This window comes from Phytophthora ramorum (genome assembly GCF_020800215.1).
Source record: "Phytophthora ramorum isolate Pr-102 chromosome Unknown Phyram_PR-102_s0002, whole genome shotgun sequence".
In the NCBI taxonomy this organism is placed as follows: Eukaryota; Oomycota; class Peronosporomycetes; order Peronosporales; family Peronosporaceae; genus Phytophthora; species Phytophthora ramorum.
The window spans coordinates 5,555,200-5,572,450 of record NW_027150648.1 but is presented as its reverse complement, the minus strand read 5'-3'; the positions used below and the strand labels follow the sequence as shown (position 1 = coordinate 5,572,450).

Below are 17,251 nucleotides of genomic sequence, written 5' to 3'. Positions count from 1 at the left end.
CGTAGCTCTTCATGGTGTCAACCAGCACGCGGTTGACACGCTCTGTTTGTCCGTCGGTCTGCGGGTGATCCGCAGTCGACATGGACAACTGCGTCCCAAGAAGTGTAAACACTTCTTGCCAGAATCGCGCTGTAAAGCGCGGATCCCGATCCGACACGATGTCGAGTGGCATACCATGGTGTCTAAACACCATGTCGACAAACAGACATGCCGTCTGTTTGGCTGTCACCTCGGCTGGTACTGCAGCAAGATGCACCATCTTGCTGAAGCGGTCAACAAAGACCACAATACCAGTCCTCCTCTTGTTGTCTTGCGGAAGACCAAAAACAAAGTCCATTGAAATGGACTGCCAGCACTCCGACGGAGTCGGTAGTGATTGAAGCGGAGCCTGCGAGTTGGGCGCAGGTTTCACACGCTGGCATACCTCGCAAGCACGAACGTGCTTGCGTACCCATTTGTACTGGTGACACCAGTAGAAGTCACGCGTGAGAAGCAAGTATGTCTTCTCACGGCCAGGATGTCCCGATGTCGGGGCATCGTGATACTCGTACGTGATCTTGAGCTTCAGCTCATGATCATCCGGCACGACAATGCGATCTGCGTTGTCGTCGACTGCGCTGTAAAGCAGCAGACCATTGTGTACACGATAACGGTGTACACGGGCACGAAGGTGTTTGGCCAGCTTCTGACGAGACTTGTCAGAAGGTGTGGAGAAATACTCCAACAACTGCTTCGCATCCGCATCATGCGCGTATGCGGCCTTCGCGTCATCCAATAAGGATGATGAGGGTGTAGTCGTCCTGACGACGCCAACTGCGTTGACGTCGGCCTCTTGCGCCGCATAATCTGGTCGACGCGAAAGCGCGTCGGCCACGACATTCAACCTTCCAGGTTTGTACTCAACCTGGAAGTTGTATTCAGCAAAGAATGACAGCCACCGTGCCATTCTTTGGGATATGTGCGGCGACTTAGTCGCCGTACGCAACGATGCGTGGTCGGTGTAGACCACGAATGGTCTACTCCCAAGTAGATACACTCGAAACTTTGCGAGTGCATACTTCATGGCAAGGAGTTCCTTGTCATGTACCGGGTAATTGCGCTCAGCTGGCTTCAGCTGACGCGATTGGTAGTAAACCACACGATCACGACCTTCGTGATCGAGTTGCATCAGTGCGCATCCGATCGCGAAATCGGATGCATCGCACACAACGTGGAATGGGCGATCTTGGTAGGCCACCGCCAAGATCGGCGCTTCAGTCAAGCCCTGCTTGACTGCTTCAAAGGCCTGCTGACAATCAGCAGTCCATTCCCATGCAGCCTCTTTCTTTAAGAGCTGCGACAGCGGGCGAATGTTGCCCGCGTAGTTGCTCACGTACTTGCACAAGTACGTGGCGAGTCCAAGGAACTGCCGCAGTTCCTTTACATTTGAAGGCGTTGGCCATTCATTGATCACTCTGACCTTTCCTGGGTCAGGGCGTACGCCGTTCTTCCCAACGAGACACCCAAGTACGGGTATCTGGGTCGCCCCGAAGATACACTTCTTCAGGTTCGCATAGAGCTTGTGCTTTCGCATGAGCTCAAGCAACTTGCGGAGATGCTCTGCATGCATCTCCACGTCCGATTTCCCATTCACAGCCCGGCTGTGAATGAACACGTCGTCGAAATAGCTCGGTGCGAAGTCGCGCACCGAGCGCAACAAGTGCGTGACGCACCTGTTGAACGTCGCTGGGGCGTTCTTCAGCCCCTGCGGCATCACGAGCCACTCCCAGAGCATGCCGCTCGGAGTGCTTACCGCTGTGAGAGAGATATCACTCTCACGCATGAGGATCTGATAGAACCCGTCTCTCAGATCCAGAGTACTGAAGACAGTACTCGAGGTCATCGAATCGATGATCACATCTTTTCGAGGTATCGGCGTCTGTGCCGGTACCGTCGCATCGTTCAGCTTGTTGTACGCATGAACGATGCGCCACCCGCCCTGTGGTTTCTTCACACAGAACGTAGGCGCGCTGTGCGGGGACTTCGATTCCCGCACTTGTCCTGCATTGCGACGACTTTCAAAGAAGTCGTCGATTGCCTTGACTTGCTCACGCGGCAGTGGCCACTGTCGCGTGACGCAGTACTTCGTTCCCGGCACGAGATCAATCTCGTGCTGAACACCCTTGTCCTGCGGTAACTCCGCAGGAATGTCGTCCGGGAGTACATCCTTGTACTCACGCAAGACCTTGAAAAAGGGGCTCGCCTTGAGCGAGTCCCAGCCTTGCTCGTCGAAGCGTTCCTTCTTCGACTTCGCGCTGAGGGCGTCCGCGCCCTCAGAGATGAGCTGATTCAGCTCTTCTGCTTCACACGTGATCATCTCGACGTCCGAGAGGATGCAGATCTGCTCGATGCGTCCATCGTGCAGTTCGCGAGCGAAACGCTTCCAGCTTGTGACTGGGAGCGACATCAACTCCGACGCTAACGTCGGAGGATTATTCAGCCTCATCTTCTTGTATTGGAGACCAATACTCGTACGCGTCAAGACATTCAATGTCTCGACGGTCGTCTCCAACTCCTGTGTCTGCCCGGCAGACACTGCTTGTAGCGTCTCGGTCCCTGACCGAGACTTGCGCAGCTTTTCTCGCTTGCGCCGTTCACTTCTCGTGCGGAGCCCGGCTCCGCGAGTTTCTTCTTGTCCAGGCCCGGCCGTGGACAGTTGTTCCTTGTATTCGCCGGCGGGTTTTACCCGCGGGCGCACGCGTTCAAGCCCGGCTTGATCGCGCATCGCTTCGTCGTGCAGCCCGGCTGCACGCGAGGTCGCAAGCATTTCCGGTGCGGGACGTTTGCAACTGTCCGCACTGCTTGCAGCGTCGGCTCTCAGAGCCGACGCGTCTTCTTTACCTCTACGCCTAACGGCGGAGTGGCTTTCGACCAATTGTGTGTCGACATTACCTGTCGACACTACCGCGTCGCTCCGGACGCTTCGAGACCCTCTCGAATCGGATTGAATCAGGCCCTGCTGATTCGGTTCACATCTTCTCCCAACGACTCTCGCAGTCGTTGGCGTTCGCTTGGGGTGACCGGAGACAGCCGCATTCCGCGCTGTCTCTAGTGGAGGGCCGCATGCACCATGTGGTGCATGTGCTGCGCCGACAGGGCCATCGCTCTCTGTCGCGCTGCTGCTGCTCCCGAAGCGCACGATCGTGCGCTTCGTCCAGTCGATCACCGGATCATGCCGTGCAAGCCACGGCATGCCCAACACCATATCGAACTTATCGTCCAGTTCCAGGACGATAAGCTCGTCGACGAACTCCTTCTCTTGATACGAGAAGCGTACGCGTACGATACGCTTCTCGGTTCTAACAACGACACCCGTTGCTAGCCTCACTTCCAATAGACTTCGAGGTGTTTTCACCTCCTCGAAGTCAAGCCTTGGAAGGCTCTGCAGTCGAACAAAGTTGTTCGACGCACCACAGTCCACTAGAGCACGAAGAGACTTCTCTCTCTTCGAGCTTACCTTCAAGATGACAAGGTTCGGCTTGTCATCTTGCTTCTTGCAGTGAGATTGACTCTCACTGGGGGCAGCGATCTTCATTGCAGCGTGTCCGATGTCGACACGCTCGATCGCATCACCAGCAGGGCGCCCCGCGCCTGCTGGTCCCTTTAGTTTTTTTATTGCCCGTGGCGATACCCAGTATCGCCACGACGGCTCCTCGCCGCGTGCACAGGTGCTGTGCACTCGCGGGCATAGTGACCGATGTTTCCGCAGCGGAAACAACGCACACTCGTTGATCCACGACGCTGCTGGGAATCAGCAGCGGTCGCACTCGAGAGGTCCATTGGTTCGGGACCTCCCGACGGCCTTGCCACCGGTCGTGGCATTAGCCGTGGGGCGTTCACATGCAGTTTAGCCTGCCGCAGGCTAAACTCTTCTTGCATTGCAAGCGCAATTGCAGCCTCGAGAGTATTTGGATACTCTCGGAAGAGATAGGTCTTCACAGGCCCATCTCTAAGGCCCTTCATGAACGTGACGACCTTTGTCGCCTCGTCAATCGGGTTGGTCACGATGTTCGAGACCAAGTACCGTGCTCTTTGGGCGTAAGCATGCACGTCATGCTTGCCCTGTTGCAGATCGAGGAACTCCGCCCTCGATCGGAACTCGTTCTGCGGGGGCTCAAACGCTTGTTTGAGCTCCTCCTTGAAATCCTCGTACGTGCTAAAGCACGTAGGATCTGTGAGTCGGCGTCCGTACGCCCAACTCCTCGCTCGTCCGCCAAGACATGACATGGCGAACGCAACCTTCGACAACGGGTCGACGATACGTCGAGCCGTAATGGCAGTGTCGACCTCGACAAGCCAACGGAGGAGAGGCTCGCCCTCTCTTCCAACGTAGCTGCTTACGTGGAGTTTCAATGACTCCACGCGCGGTGTGGCCGATGGCGACACCGAAGTTCGAGCAGCGGTTTCACGCTGTTCCTTCACGATGAAACCCAGAGCAACACCGTGTTGCTCCGTCGGCGATAGCGTTCGCAACATCGTTGCTACCGCCGCTTCCCCAATGACTGTTGACAGTCGTTGGAGGGCCTCCCACTCTGGTTCCGACAGGTGGGGGCAGTCTGCACGCGCAACATGCGTTGCAGACGTGTTTGGGCTACCCACGGACATGTTACTGTCCGAGGGCAGGTTCTCAGCCCCGCGTTCGTATTCCATACGAACGTGTTAGTCGGTCGTTGGACGGACTACAAAGTGCTACCAGGTGTAATGGGTCTGCTTAGACTCACTACTTAAGCTTACACGTGTGCGCACGTGTAGGAGGAAGCGTAGGAGTAATTTACTTAAGTTCAGTATACTTGTATCCACAAGTATACTTAAACCTAGATAAATGAACCGAACGAAAGCTTTGGTGGTAAATGAGAACTGTATTGATTGTAAAATGGGGTTTCCTCCTAAAACTGATATTTCTAATGAGAGGTTCTGCCATTGGATGGATGGCAGAACCCCTATCTATTGAATGACTCTCATTGGTAGAAAGGTGTTACTTTCTACCAGTCATATGCCTTTTGCTATGAATGTGGACCACCCTGTGGTGGTCACCTGAATGTATTCCTTAGTGCATGTTGCACTAAGGTAGGAGGTGAACCGAATGTGTAGCCCCGCTACATGTGGTGTGCGTGTTGCTTTAGTAAAGTATGGCGGACAGGTACAAGTACGGTTGGTTTACAGTATCTGTCGTAGACGGCCATCTTAGGCTGAAATCACCGTATCCCGTTCGCTCTGCGAAGTTAAGAACCCTGACGCTGAGACCGGGAGGTACCGGGATCGATACCCGTCGAGTGCGGTCGATCTACGGAGGCCGGAGATAGGCAACTAAGTGGACGAGTAGCCGGCCCATAGGTCGGTCGTTTGCCGCAACGAAACCCCACTGCGGAAAAATAACCCATAGTGTAATGAGGGGTACGGATCCCGGCCCTTGCTGGGTAAGTCACAAAGTCACTTGTGCTTGCAACTCAACCTCCGGGTTGGGCTGTCGGGTCCGGTGGCTTAAATCTCTGCGAAGTTAAGCAGTTTGCAATTTGCCGGCTACCCCACAAGTGCCCAAGACAGGCCCACACCTGCTAAGCGCTTTCAAGCTTCGGTCCCCCAAGTCGAGTCCGTATGCCATCTACACCTCAGCCCCGCTGTCGTGCAGCCACCGCTCCCCTTCCGCGACCCCGAGATCCCCGCCATCTGCCCCGACACCACCTCAGCCTCTAGCCGTCGTGCTGCCGCCGCCTTTGGCCAACTGGTCTTCACGCTTCCTCGCCTCCGTGCATCGACTCCACCTCGACTCTAAGCCGTTGTGTCGCCGCTGCCCCTCGTACCTTCGACTCGTGCCGTGCCTTCACCCGACCCCGTCGCTTGAAGCCCACCCCACCTGCCGACAAGACCCCAGTCGCCCTCGACTTTGAATTGAGCCGCTCCCTTGACGTTTGTTACTGAGTTTGCGCCTGTGGTCCTAGGAGATCATAGGAGTGCGACCTAGCCCTACCGTAAAGGAGGGTAAGTGACGACTGAAAAGAGAGCTACTTGAGGACAAGCTCCGCCGGTACTGGCAAGACCTCATCGATCACCATGGTGGCCGTTCATCGCGACCAGGCATGGCTCGTCGAGTGGCGCAACAAGGCCCCTAGGGCCGAGTTCTCGCAACCCACCGACGACACCCTCGAGAAGGCCGAGAAGGCCATGCTCGATCCGGATCGTACCACGCAAGACAAGAAGTTCGCCGCGCTCGCTGGTGTCCCCCAACAGGTCGCTAGTGAAGTGACTTTCTCCATGTGGATCCCCGCCAAGGATCTGACCTCCACGTTCACGGACACGGAGATCATGACCTCGCTCGGGTCCGGTCCGCAGCCAGCCATTTGGTCGGCTAATACCCTGCACCTCCGCGATTTCAAGACGGTTCGTAACGCTGGTATCAGCTTCGTCTGTACCAACCGTGACGTGTGTTCCAAGCTCGGAGGGCAACAACTTACCATTTGCGGCAAAAAGTTTCGCATCCAGCCGTACTCCAAGTACTCGAACTGGTACTACGTGGACCTCCAACGTCTACCGGATGAGACAACCGACGGTGAGATCTACGACTGGTTCGCGGAGCATGGTACGCCCCCGGTGTACATCTCCCCGAGCCGTACGGTCCAAGGTCTCCGCTCACGCAACCGCCGGGTGTACTTCAACCAAAAGACCGCCCCGGCTTCGCTAATGATTGACCCAACGACGCCTCTGCGCCAGATCGATTTTGGTGGACATGGTTATGTGGTGGTCAACCACCGCATCCCAGCCTTCAACCGAACCAAGCCGCCTTTCCTCCAAGCGCTCCAAGCGGAGCGTAAAGCCCGCTCGGCAAAACAGCCAGCTGCCAAGCCACGCTCGAAGAAGGAAGATTCTCCGCCCATGGCAGCCCCGAACGGTGATGCTACCATGGACGTTGACAACGACTCGGACTATGCCCCGTCCGAATCCAACCACTCGGATGAGTCCCTCAAGGACGCGTCTGATGGAAGCGACATGGAAGATGTCACGACGGTCAGAGTCAAACCCAGCTCCGTCTGGCAGGGCACCGACGCCCCAACCTTCTCCATTCAAGCCGCCAAGCGAACGGATCGTGCGCCAACTCGCATCCTTCGCGCCAAGCAACTCGCTCTTGGCCCGGTGGCTCCTCCTACCAACGCGGATATCCGTGAACTACCGCCGTCCCAGTCAAACTACTCCATCTTTGCGTCAACCAACCCTTTCGAGTGGCTGAGTGAAGGTGAAGGTGGTAAGGCCCCGGCAGACCAAGATCTGATTTTGTGGGATGGATCCAATCCCCCGCAAGCGGTGGCTTCATACATCAAGCTACCAAAGCAATCGGAGCGCGCCATGAACAGTGCGGTCGTGACGTACTCGGCGGAGAAAGCTTCGCTGGAACAAGTCAGTGAAATTATCGAGGCGTACTTGAAGGAATTTGCAGACATCGAGGACGCTGACGAGGCCCTGTACTCGATACAGGCGCAACCCAGTGTCCACCGCTTCCTGCTCGACACCTCGACCCCGAGCAACTTCCAACACCTGCGCAGCAAGGCGATGAACCACGCGGTCCTTCGGATTGCCGCCAGGAAGCTGAACCCGAACAGCAAGGACTACTCGCTCAACGACGAGATCATCAAGCTCTTCCCGAATGCGACTGACCTCAGTTCGCAAACGGTTCTGGAAGGCTTGTGTGGAACAACGAATGACTTTTGGCTGCAACTCCACTTGGCTGAGTTTGACCTCGCCTTGCAGATCATTGCGCCAAGCATCTACATGGACCCACTCAAGGTGGGCGCGGTCACTCAACGCAACCCGTCGGCGCTGCCGCATCCCAGATGGCATCTCTGGGACGATGCCACGCTCGCTGCACTGGTCACATCGCCGTTAATGGCCCGACTACTTCAATCGTCCCTGCCTGAGGAGCTCCGATCTTGTATTGGATCCCTCCAGCAGGTGGCTGTGACGACAGCCGGCCCCAACGCCCCTTCTCTCTAATGAGAGTTGGGCCCTCCGGGGACTCTCGCTCAATGCCAACGGCATGAACCGAGTCTCCAAGAGCTCCTTGAACTACCTCTCCCAGACTTATCATATGGTCGGTCTGCAAGAGACGAGGTTTGAGTCGTTCGAAAACTTCAAGTGAGTGAAGCACCTGTGGGAGGAGACTTCACGCTTTAACACTCACTTCTGGTCGCAAGACCACATGACAGGATACACGGGGCGCGCTGGTGTTGGCCTATTGCTGACACCTACGTGCCCCATCAAGGACATTCAAGACGTTACCCTCCGTCACGCCAGCTCGCCGGCGTTGACGGACAGGTATTTACTGCTACGAGGCACGCTGGACTCGACGACCACGTACATCCATGTGGTGTACGCACCGGTCAAGCCCAACAAGCGTCCCTCATTTTTCAATCTTCTTCCTCGCAACTTCGACGAAGACGAAGACGAAACCGCTTTTCACATTGTGATGGGCGACTTCAACACGGTTCTGGACAGTCGGATGGATCAAGCTAATCAGACCGACCGGAATCGAACACAAGGACAAACCGAACTGCTAGACTGGATGCAAGCGATCGATGTAGCGGACGCATGGCGCCTGCAACACCCGACGCTAGTAGAATACTCCGGCCCCAACGCTCGAGCAAGGATCGACTACGTCCTCATGAGCCCTCGCCTCTTCCGCTCAGCCATGCAGAACATTCTGCACGACTTCCGTCGGAAAGCAGAGCTCGGTGACCATAGCGGAATCGACTTTCGCCTTGGTTCCACAACTTTTCGACCAGCCACCCGCCCACCGTGGCGCTGCCCCGAGTGGGTCATCCAGCTACCGGAAGCGCAAAAGCACCTCCAAGAGTCTCTGGAAGCGTTGGCTAATCGACTACACGCCCCGAGAGACGAACGGTACAATCCCGGTTGTCTTCTCGACGAGCATAAACGGCGTGACGCTATATTCTTACGCGAGCTTTTCCAGTCCCGGAAGAACGCTCGCCAGAGAGAGATCGAAGAACTTCATCTCAAAATCAACCGGCTGAAACACCTTGAAGCAACCAACCCCTCGGCGGATCAAGCCAACCAGCTGAGCGAAAAGAAAGCACAGCTCGACGTGAAACTCCAAGAACGTAAGCACTACGCCTCGCAGAAGAAGTTCGCCGCGGACCTTAAGGACGCCGAGAAAGGGTCCAAGTTCTTCTTCCGCCCGCCTCAGATTCTTCACAACACACCGATTCCAGTCGATTCGCCGGAAGAACTGGACATGATGTGCGACGAGTTCAATCACTTTTGGTCCGGGGTTTACCGTTCACCGTCCAAGGAGTTCTCACACCCGAAACCGAAATGGAATCGGCTTCAGATGGCAGAGATCCTGCAACACACCACTGCACATCTCACGCCGCAGCAAGCTGCGTACATGGACAGCCCACTGACGGCTAACGACTTCTATTGGGCCATCAAGCATACGACGGCAGGGAAGGCACCGGGTCCTGACGGGCTCCCGCTCGCCTACTACCTCACAGACCTCACGCTGTGGTGTTGCATTCTTGAGGTCGTCTACGCGGCACAGTTGGATGCGGACGAATGTCCAAACTCCAGCGTCGTGGTCAAGTGTGTTTGCTTTACAAGAAAGGGAACCGGAAGGAACCTGGTAACTATCGACCCATCACACTACTTAATGTGGATGCCAAGTTCGGACCGAAGATTCTGGCATTCCGATTGGGTAAGCTGCTGGACTCCCTTCTCGGGTCCGACCAGTACGGGTTTGTACCAGGACGTGACATTCACCACGCTCACGTCCGGTTTCAAGCGCTGATGAAGCTTTACGAGGATGAAATGGACTCTATGGCTGGGGCAGTGCTGCTGGACTTTGCCAAGGCGTTTGACAGTGTCGTGTGGGACGCCTTGGATATGACCCTCATGTACTTTGGATTCGGCAGCGTCTTTCGCCGCTGGGTTCGGGTGATGTTTGCAGGCACTCTTGTAGCGCTGATGTTCAACGGCAGCCCATTGGCACCCTTCGAGATCGGGAGAGGCGTTCGACAAGGAGACCCTCTCTCCCCGGGCTTGTTTGTGCTTTTTGTGGAACCACTGCTTAACATGGTTCGAGCACGGATGAAGGGCGTTGGACTTCGTTGTGGCAACTCCCCGGCAACCCATGCTGTCATTAGCTTTTCGGACGACTGCACGGGGCTACTTCGAGATCTCCGCGACACGCAACGCCTGCTGAACTTGGTCGACCAGTTCTGCCAAGCGTCTGGCATGGAGCTGAACAAGAACAAGACCGTGGTGCTGCCGTTCCGACCCTGGGACAGCGATACCGACAGCATCCGCGAGTCGTTACAGGATCTTCGTCTCTCGGTCGTCGACAACGATGACTCGACCAAGCTGCTAGGCATCTACTACGGCCCCAAGTTGACCGACGCGGCGCGTCTCGAGCATTTGCTTGCGGACAAGCAGACACGTTGCTCCATCTGGAAGTACCGTGCCCGGACGCTGCGCGGACAGATCGTCATCCTTCAGCAGATCATACTGACGGTGCTCTGGTACTCGGCCAGCGTTTGCTACGTGCCCAAGTCCGGCTTCCAAGACAAGTTGGAGGAGATGATCGTCCGTTATATGAAGACGTCGATGGCATCCAACATTGTCCCGCGCACCTGGTGGAGCCTTCCGCAGTCATTGGGAGGTCTTGGACTCACGCCAGTGGAAACGATGATCCAAGGACTCCAGCTACACACACTTTGCCAGCTTATCATCGCTGTTCGGAAGACACCACTGGAAGTGCCGTTGTGGACAGCGCCAGTGATTGAACTGTTTAACCGCGCCATGCAGCCTTGGGGCCGCGACTTTGACATCCTGTACGCTCCAGTCAGGAGCAGTCCGGATCACGCAGTGTCGCGCCGCGACTCTCGGTGGAGTCAAATGGGCAAGTACTGGCATCAAGTTATGTTCCTGTGGAGCACGAAAATGACGCAGAAGGTGACTCGCAATGCTTCAGCTTTTGACAAGGTGACGATGCCTTTTCTGGACAACACTCTTGTCACAACGGCAACCAAGACGCCAAAAACGCTACGTTCAGCTGGACTCGTTACAGTCAAGCCGCTCGCGCAACACGGCGTCTTTCGACCAGCTGATCTACTGGAACTCAGTGATCTGCCAGTGCAATCAGCATCATTGACCCAAGCTTTCAAACGGATGTGTGTGCCGGCAACGGCCCCCGACAACCGTGCATGGGGCGTCTTCCTTACTCGAATTGACTCTCTTCTTCGACCCCTACGAAGGCTACCCGCTGGCCCGCTCTCCGCACCCACCCTCCACTGTGCCCAGCACACATGGAGTTTTGAGAGTTACGAGGTGGCCGACCTCACGGTGGCTCTGATTCGCAAGCTCTTGGTTCGCTTCAAACCCCTGCCACTCCCAATTCAGTCGCTAGGGCTCGAGAAGCAACCTCCGACTGATATTTGGGCCCGGGACCTCAAGATGAACAAGCATGTGCTGCCAGTCTACGCAGATCTGGTGTACCGGCTGCAGCACAACGCTTTATACGTCGGGCATCGCCTTCAGCATGTCGCTAATGCAACCACGACCTGTATGCATGGCTGCAACGTTCTGGAGACGACATCGCATCTGTGGATTCGCCACTGAGGTATGGAAGGAGTGGTTGGACGCCTTCCAACAGTGGCTGGATTCACCAATTGAGTGGGCCACTATAATCTTCTTCGAAGGCATCGTGCCTACACCGGGTGCCACGAAGGAATATGGCTACTGCCTCTTTGTTGTCTTCCACATCGTGCGAACGGTAATGCTCCGCAGTCTTTGGACTCATCAGAACGACATCCGTTTCCACGATCATGAACCGAATTTGATCACCGTACAAGCCCACGTCCATGCTCTAGTGGACCTCCATGTAGCCTCCCTATGGCGCGCGACTGCCATGCAAGCGCTCCGGCACTCCTCGCGTAAGCAGGTGCAGCTACGATCACTTTTGGGCAGCCTGCCCGTGACCGCGCCCTTCGAAGCCGAAGACACGAGTGGTCCCGAGTCCCAGCCAGAAATGGGCACTCACCCAGCCTCGTGATGTGGCCGGACAAACGACCCGATAGAAGGGCCTGGGAATCCGGCAGGAGTTCTCGAATGTTCCAGAATTTGGGTCCAGTGGGGTACCCAAATGTACCTTTTATGTACAAATGGGTACGTTCCAGAACCCAATCGACCCAAAATGGGTCACCCGGATGACCCATTTTCATGTCCCAAAGGTGACGTTTTTATGTCCCGATTCGGTCCCTGAGCCGGCAGAGCCTCATTCGGCAATTTGCCAGCTCGAGCTCACATCTCTTCCCAGACCAAGACCTCACCCCACGCCAGACATGGCTACACCCAGCACCCTGCGAGCCCCACCCACGGACATGGCTCCGCCCAGCGCTGCACCGCCCGCATCCCTCCAACCCTCGACCAGTCCGAGTGCCGTTGCGTCTGTTAATTCATTCGCTAGCCCACTGGTTGAGAAGGAGGCTGTGGACACTAGCGGCCTAGGTGGAGTTGTTCCAAGTGCTCCACACACTCCGGGGGGGGAAATGGCTACACTCGCCACCCCGGACTCGCCTACGCTGGACATGGCTACACCAGCTACTCCAGGCTCGCCCGAACCGGACTCGACTACAGCCCCCGCCTTCAGCTGTGCGGAGATGGCTGACGAGGACATCGACAGCATCGCCACCGGCCTCGCCAACATTCTGAACCCGTCGACCTCGACATCAAGCGTTACCGATCCAGTTGCCGCTTTCGAGACACTGGTACAGTACGCTGAAACCGAACATGTCGACGCTCTCGCTGCCATGGAGGCGGTCGACGACGCCCCCTCTCAAGGAGCGACGGACGACTCCCATCCAAGCAGTACATCCGCTTCGCAACAAAATGACGAAGACAAGACAGCCGAGAAGCCAGCCGAAGACATGACATTCGACGAATATATGGCGGCTCAGGCCAAGAAGGACGAAGCATCCATTCAAGCTGCCGCAGAGCTCAACGCGGAGGAAGCCGAACTCCGCCGCAAGAAGGAGAAGGAGCAACACCGCCGCGAACATCTTCGGCAAGTACGCAAACAGAACAAGAAGATGATGGGTGAGCACCGTCATCACCAAACAGCGCGTAAGACGCATCGCGAACGCCGTCGCTTGCATCGCTCTGCAACTAAGTCGACTCAACCTGCCACCGACGTTGACGCCGTCATGACTTCACCAACTGCGGATGCCAGCGAAGACGCAGATGTACCCTTCAGTGCTGAATTGCAGGCACAGATTGCTGCGTTCCGCGCCGCTGGACAACACACGGAAGAAGAAGTACACGACTTCGAGAAAGGGCTCAAGACGATGTCGGACGAGAGCTACCCCATCGAAATCGTACACGATCGCGTGCATCTGGACGGTCTCGGCTACTGGTACCAGATCCGCTACATGGACGGCTCGGAATGGTGGAATCCGCGAGAAGCTATGATCCGAGACAACCTCGAAGAAAACTGCAAGATCGTGGACGACTGGATCGACATCAACAAGCGCGAGACGCAACCCTTTGAACGGTACTACCGATGCACCCAGACCGGCTGGAACCTCATGTGCGCCTCGCCGAACAACGACGGTGCGGTGGCCGCGATCAACGCCTTGTTTGAGGCGTCAGGTCGCTCGGCCCCCATCACGAAAGAAGTCTGGACGGACTTCCTCAGCATGAACCACTTTGACAAGAACGCAGGTATCAGCATGGCCAAGGTCGGTGCACTACTTCGAAACATCCGATCACGGATGCCGGAGCCGCATGTGCACGCCGGATACGTGTCCAAGCGGAACAATCTTTACAAGGGTAATGGTAAAGGCGTCAGCGGACTCTTCCGACTCCATCTTGGTGTCGGTAAGTACTTCGTGGACTGCTTCATCAGCGGACACGCTCGCCATTGCATGGCCATGGAAGTCATGGCAGGAGGGTTCTACCAAGTCTTCGATGAAGGCGCTTGGATTCCCGCCACTGAGGCCAAGAGCTTCCTGATTCAAGTCACAGGGGTCTACCGCTTCGTCTTCACGGGTGAAACCGGTGTTGAACCCCCCATTGGACGCCATCACAAGCGCCATCTCGACCATGATGAAGCCAACCGCCACCGCAAACATCCACGCGGCGACGGACAAGACAACTCAAGCAACATGACACCAGCACACGACTAGGATCAAGGCACTTCGACCATGTGCCTTCACGTCAAGCCCGACTTATCATCGGAAGTACTTCGGCAACTCGACCATCCTACAAAGTGAGTAATTAGTTTATTGATAGGTGGGTTAGCAGTGCTCATTGCACACTCAAACTCCTAAGTGTAATGTAATTTGTTGATCTGCGAAGTTAAGCAGCCTCAAGCTCGGGTAGTACTCGGGTGGGTGACCACCGGGGAAGTCCGGGTGCTGTCTACTTTTTGGCAGGTCCATGACGGTTGGTAAGTAGACGCGGCGCCTTTTTTAGGCCTCGGAGGACGCTTTGTGTCCATCTGTGGGCCCCGCAAACTCAGCAGGCCATGTACCACCACCCATAGAATCAGGAAATATAGTAGAAATGCATTATAAATTGTAGCGGTGGCCGGCCCGAATTACTCCGACAAGCTGCCCGAATGGAGGCTACTTAAGTTCGCTCTGCGAAGTTAAGCAGCCTCCTTCTCGGGCAGTACCCGGGTGGGTGACGGCCCAGAGTATATGGACTTTTGTATGGCCCGATACATTCTCTATTATAACTGTTGGTGCTGTGGCGCTACGGCTGCGATTGGAACGCAATGTTGGCAGACGCGGAGGGTCAGACACGTGTCGGGGGACGTGCGTGAACACCTTCCGACAGGTGGGCCACCTCAGTTGACCGATCTTGAATATAAGTTTTATTAAGGAAATACATGCGAGCGAACTAAAGTATGATATAGACGGTCGTTACACGCAACCCGACCATGTGGCTAGGGGTAGTTTCATGCGCTGAGTCCATTGGCGCACTCGGATTGGTCGTCCCGGCTCTGCAAACCCCGCAAACTTAATATTTTAGAATATTAACTTGACGTGGTCGGAAAAGGTCCATCTAGGCGTTCTTTTGTACGCAACGTCCGAATATCGTATTGCCAAATATGCACCTTCTCTGTGACCCTCTCAAACTGAATACACTTATTTTTGACCAATGGAATTGTCCGGTGGGAATGGTCCATCTAGACGTACAATTGCCTCCCGATTCCGAATATCGTATGGACAAGTGTGTGCGACCTCTGGAACACCTTCAAATAGCATACTGAAAATTGCTTATTCTTAAATATGCGTGTTTCAGACCACGAAAAACCACTTTTATGTGCCATGTGCGGTACGCCAGCTGGCGCACTGACATGGTCCCCTGGGACTATCTCCCCGCCAAGTGCCCACGAAGTTTGGGCAGCTACCTCCCAGTAGTTGTCGAGATATCGCATTTTCCCCAAGTTCAGACGCCAAAAAGGCAACTTTAAGTGCTCTGCCAGGGAGCTGGTTTTCTTCTAGCGGAGCTTCTAGAGATCGTATGAAGGTGGGCTTTAGCTCTAAACACATTCCCGTAACGAGTACTACACGCTCAGCTAAAATCCGGGGGTGCCCCGTCCCATGCGGCGTGTGCAAAGCCCCGCAAACGCCCAAAAACACCCCCAAAACGCGCGAACCGCGTTTTGTACCCATTTTGACGACCCTCCCGAGCGACCTCCAGGACGTTTCCCACCGAGTTGAGTTGGGAACAGGGGCTCCAAGTGATGCTTAACAACCTCCGACCAAGTCCCGAGACTGCAGGTGACCCTGGAAATCGATGGGTTCAAAAAGGTGTCTTTCCGGGATGGCCGCGTAACTCTCAACTAACTTCTGGTTGCCACCCCAAGTGTCCAAACATATAAATTACCAAAACTTTTTTTCGATTTGACTTAAGCTGAGTATAGGGGCATGTGGCCCGTCCCTTTCCCATACCGAGGATGCAAATAAGATTTGCCAGATGCCTATACTTTTTCTAAAAATTTAGAAAAGGTGGTTTTTGGCGGGGCTCGGCTACAAAAAACTTTTTTTTTAATATATCGCCGTGCATGCCAATCCGCCGTGAGACGCTCTTCACGCTGAGCGGAGGCCCCACGGTTGCTTCGTAGCCGTTCCCAAGTTATAGGCCACCGAAGATTGGAACAGAACCGGGACACCGGTCTTGCAGGCTCTCTACAGTAAAATTGGCTTAGACAACGTACAAAGTGTTCTATCAAGCCTAGGTAGTACTCACCGAGCTCTACAATCGCCTAAAAGATCTTAGCATACAAAAAGTCGATAGGGACTTCGCAAAAGGCCGATTCCGTGTTTGCTAGATTTTCGGGATTTTCGACAAAAAGACCCCGAAAAGGGGCCCATTTTGGGTCACTTATGGGTCGATTTCTCAGCTTCTAGAAAGAGTTGACCGAACTGCTTTAGTACACGTCCTGGCGCTTAGTAGGCCCCAGGACGTCAGAAAGTGTTGTAGGTGAGACTATTCTAGCGGCTCGGAGCGGACCCCATATGTGACCCAAAATGGCCACTTTTGGGAATTTGGTCAATATGGGCCTAAGTGCGCACTTAAAGGGCGCACTTAGTAAAGTGCGCATCAATTTGGGTACTGGCTCTTGACCAAATAAGATCGTCCGTCACAAATAAGAATGAAAGTTACCTTATTTTACGGTTACAAGGCGCCAGCGGCCTACCGTCCGTCGCCATTTCTTATTTGTGACTATTATTTGGTACGAATAATATTTTACGAATGCAGACTGACTACTCGATATACACGTTCGGGGCTGGCCACGGTAGCCTTGCGCCCCCTGTTCCCCTATATATGTGAAGTGACATGACGGTTGCAGAGCAATGTGGGCCAGTTTGAGGCCGTCCGTCGTTTAGCTTTAAAGTGATGTGACCTGTGAGTTGGTAATTTAGTACTGTTCAGTGTTGGATTGTCGATTTATTGGGGAGTGTTGCGCCTTGTGTGGAGTCGCTTGACAGTAACAGAGTTACTATGGGCCAGTTTTAGGCCGCCTGTCATGTTGCGAAGCACTACCAATCCGCTTATAACAAGCACCCGTCTTGTTTGTCGTTTTAGGACGGTAGACTAGAATTAACGGAGTTTAGGCAATTTGTGGTTTTCCGGATGGGTCTCCGTTGGAACAATTCCGTTGTTTCAGGGACCCGTGTGGGAGACACTAAAATAGTGC

The 17,251-nt window shown here is 55.0% G+C and overlaps 1 protein-coding gene across 1 annotated transcript; it reads left to right on the top strand.

The window, feature by feature from the left end:
* Positions 1 to 12,383: 12,383 nt before the first annotated feature.
* Positions 12,384 to 14,225, top strand: KRP23_3080 (uncharacterized protein; the record flags this gene model as incomplete). Its single annotated transcript, XM_067887889.1, has 1 exon — positions 12,384 to 14,225. One exon carries the CDS (start codon positions 12,384 to 12,386, stop codon positions 14,223 to 14,225), a length of 1,842 nt encoding a protein of 613 aa, XP_067750438.1.
* Positions 14,226 to 17,251: the final 3,026 nt, after the last annotated feature.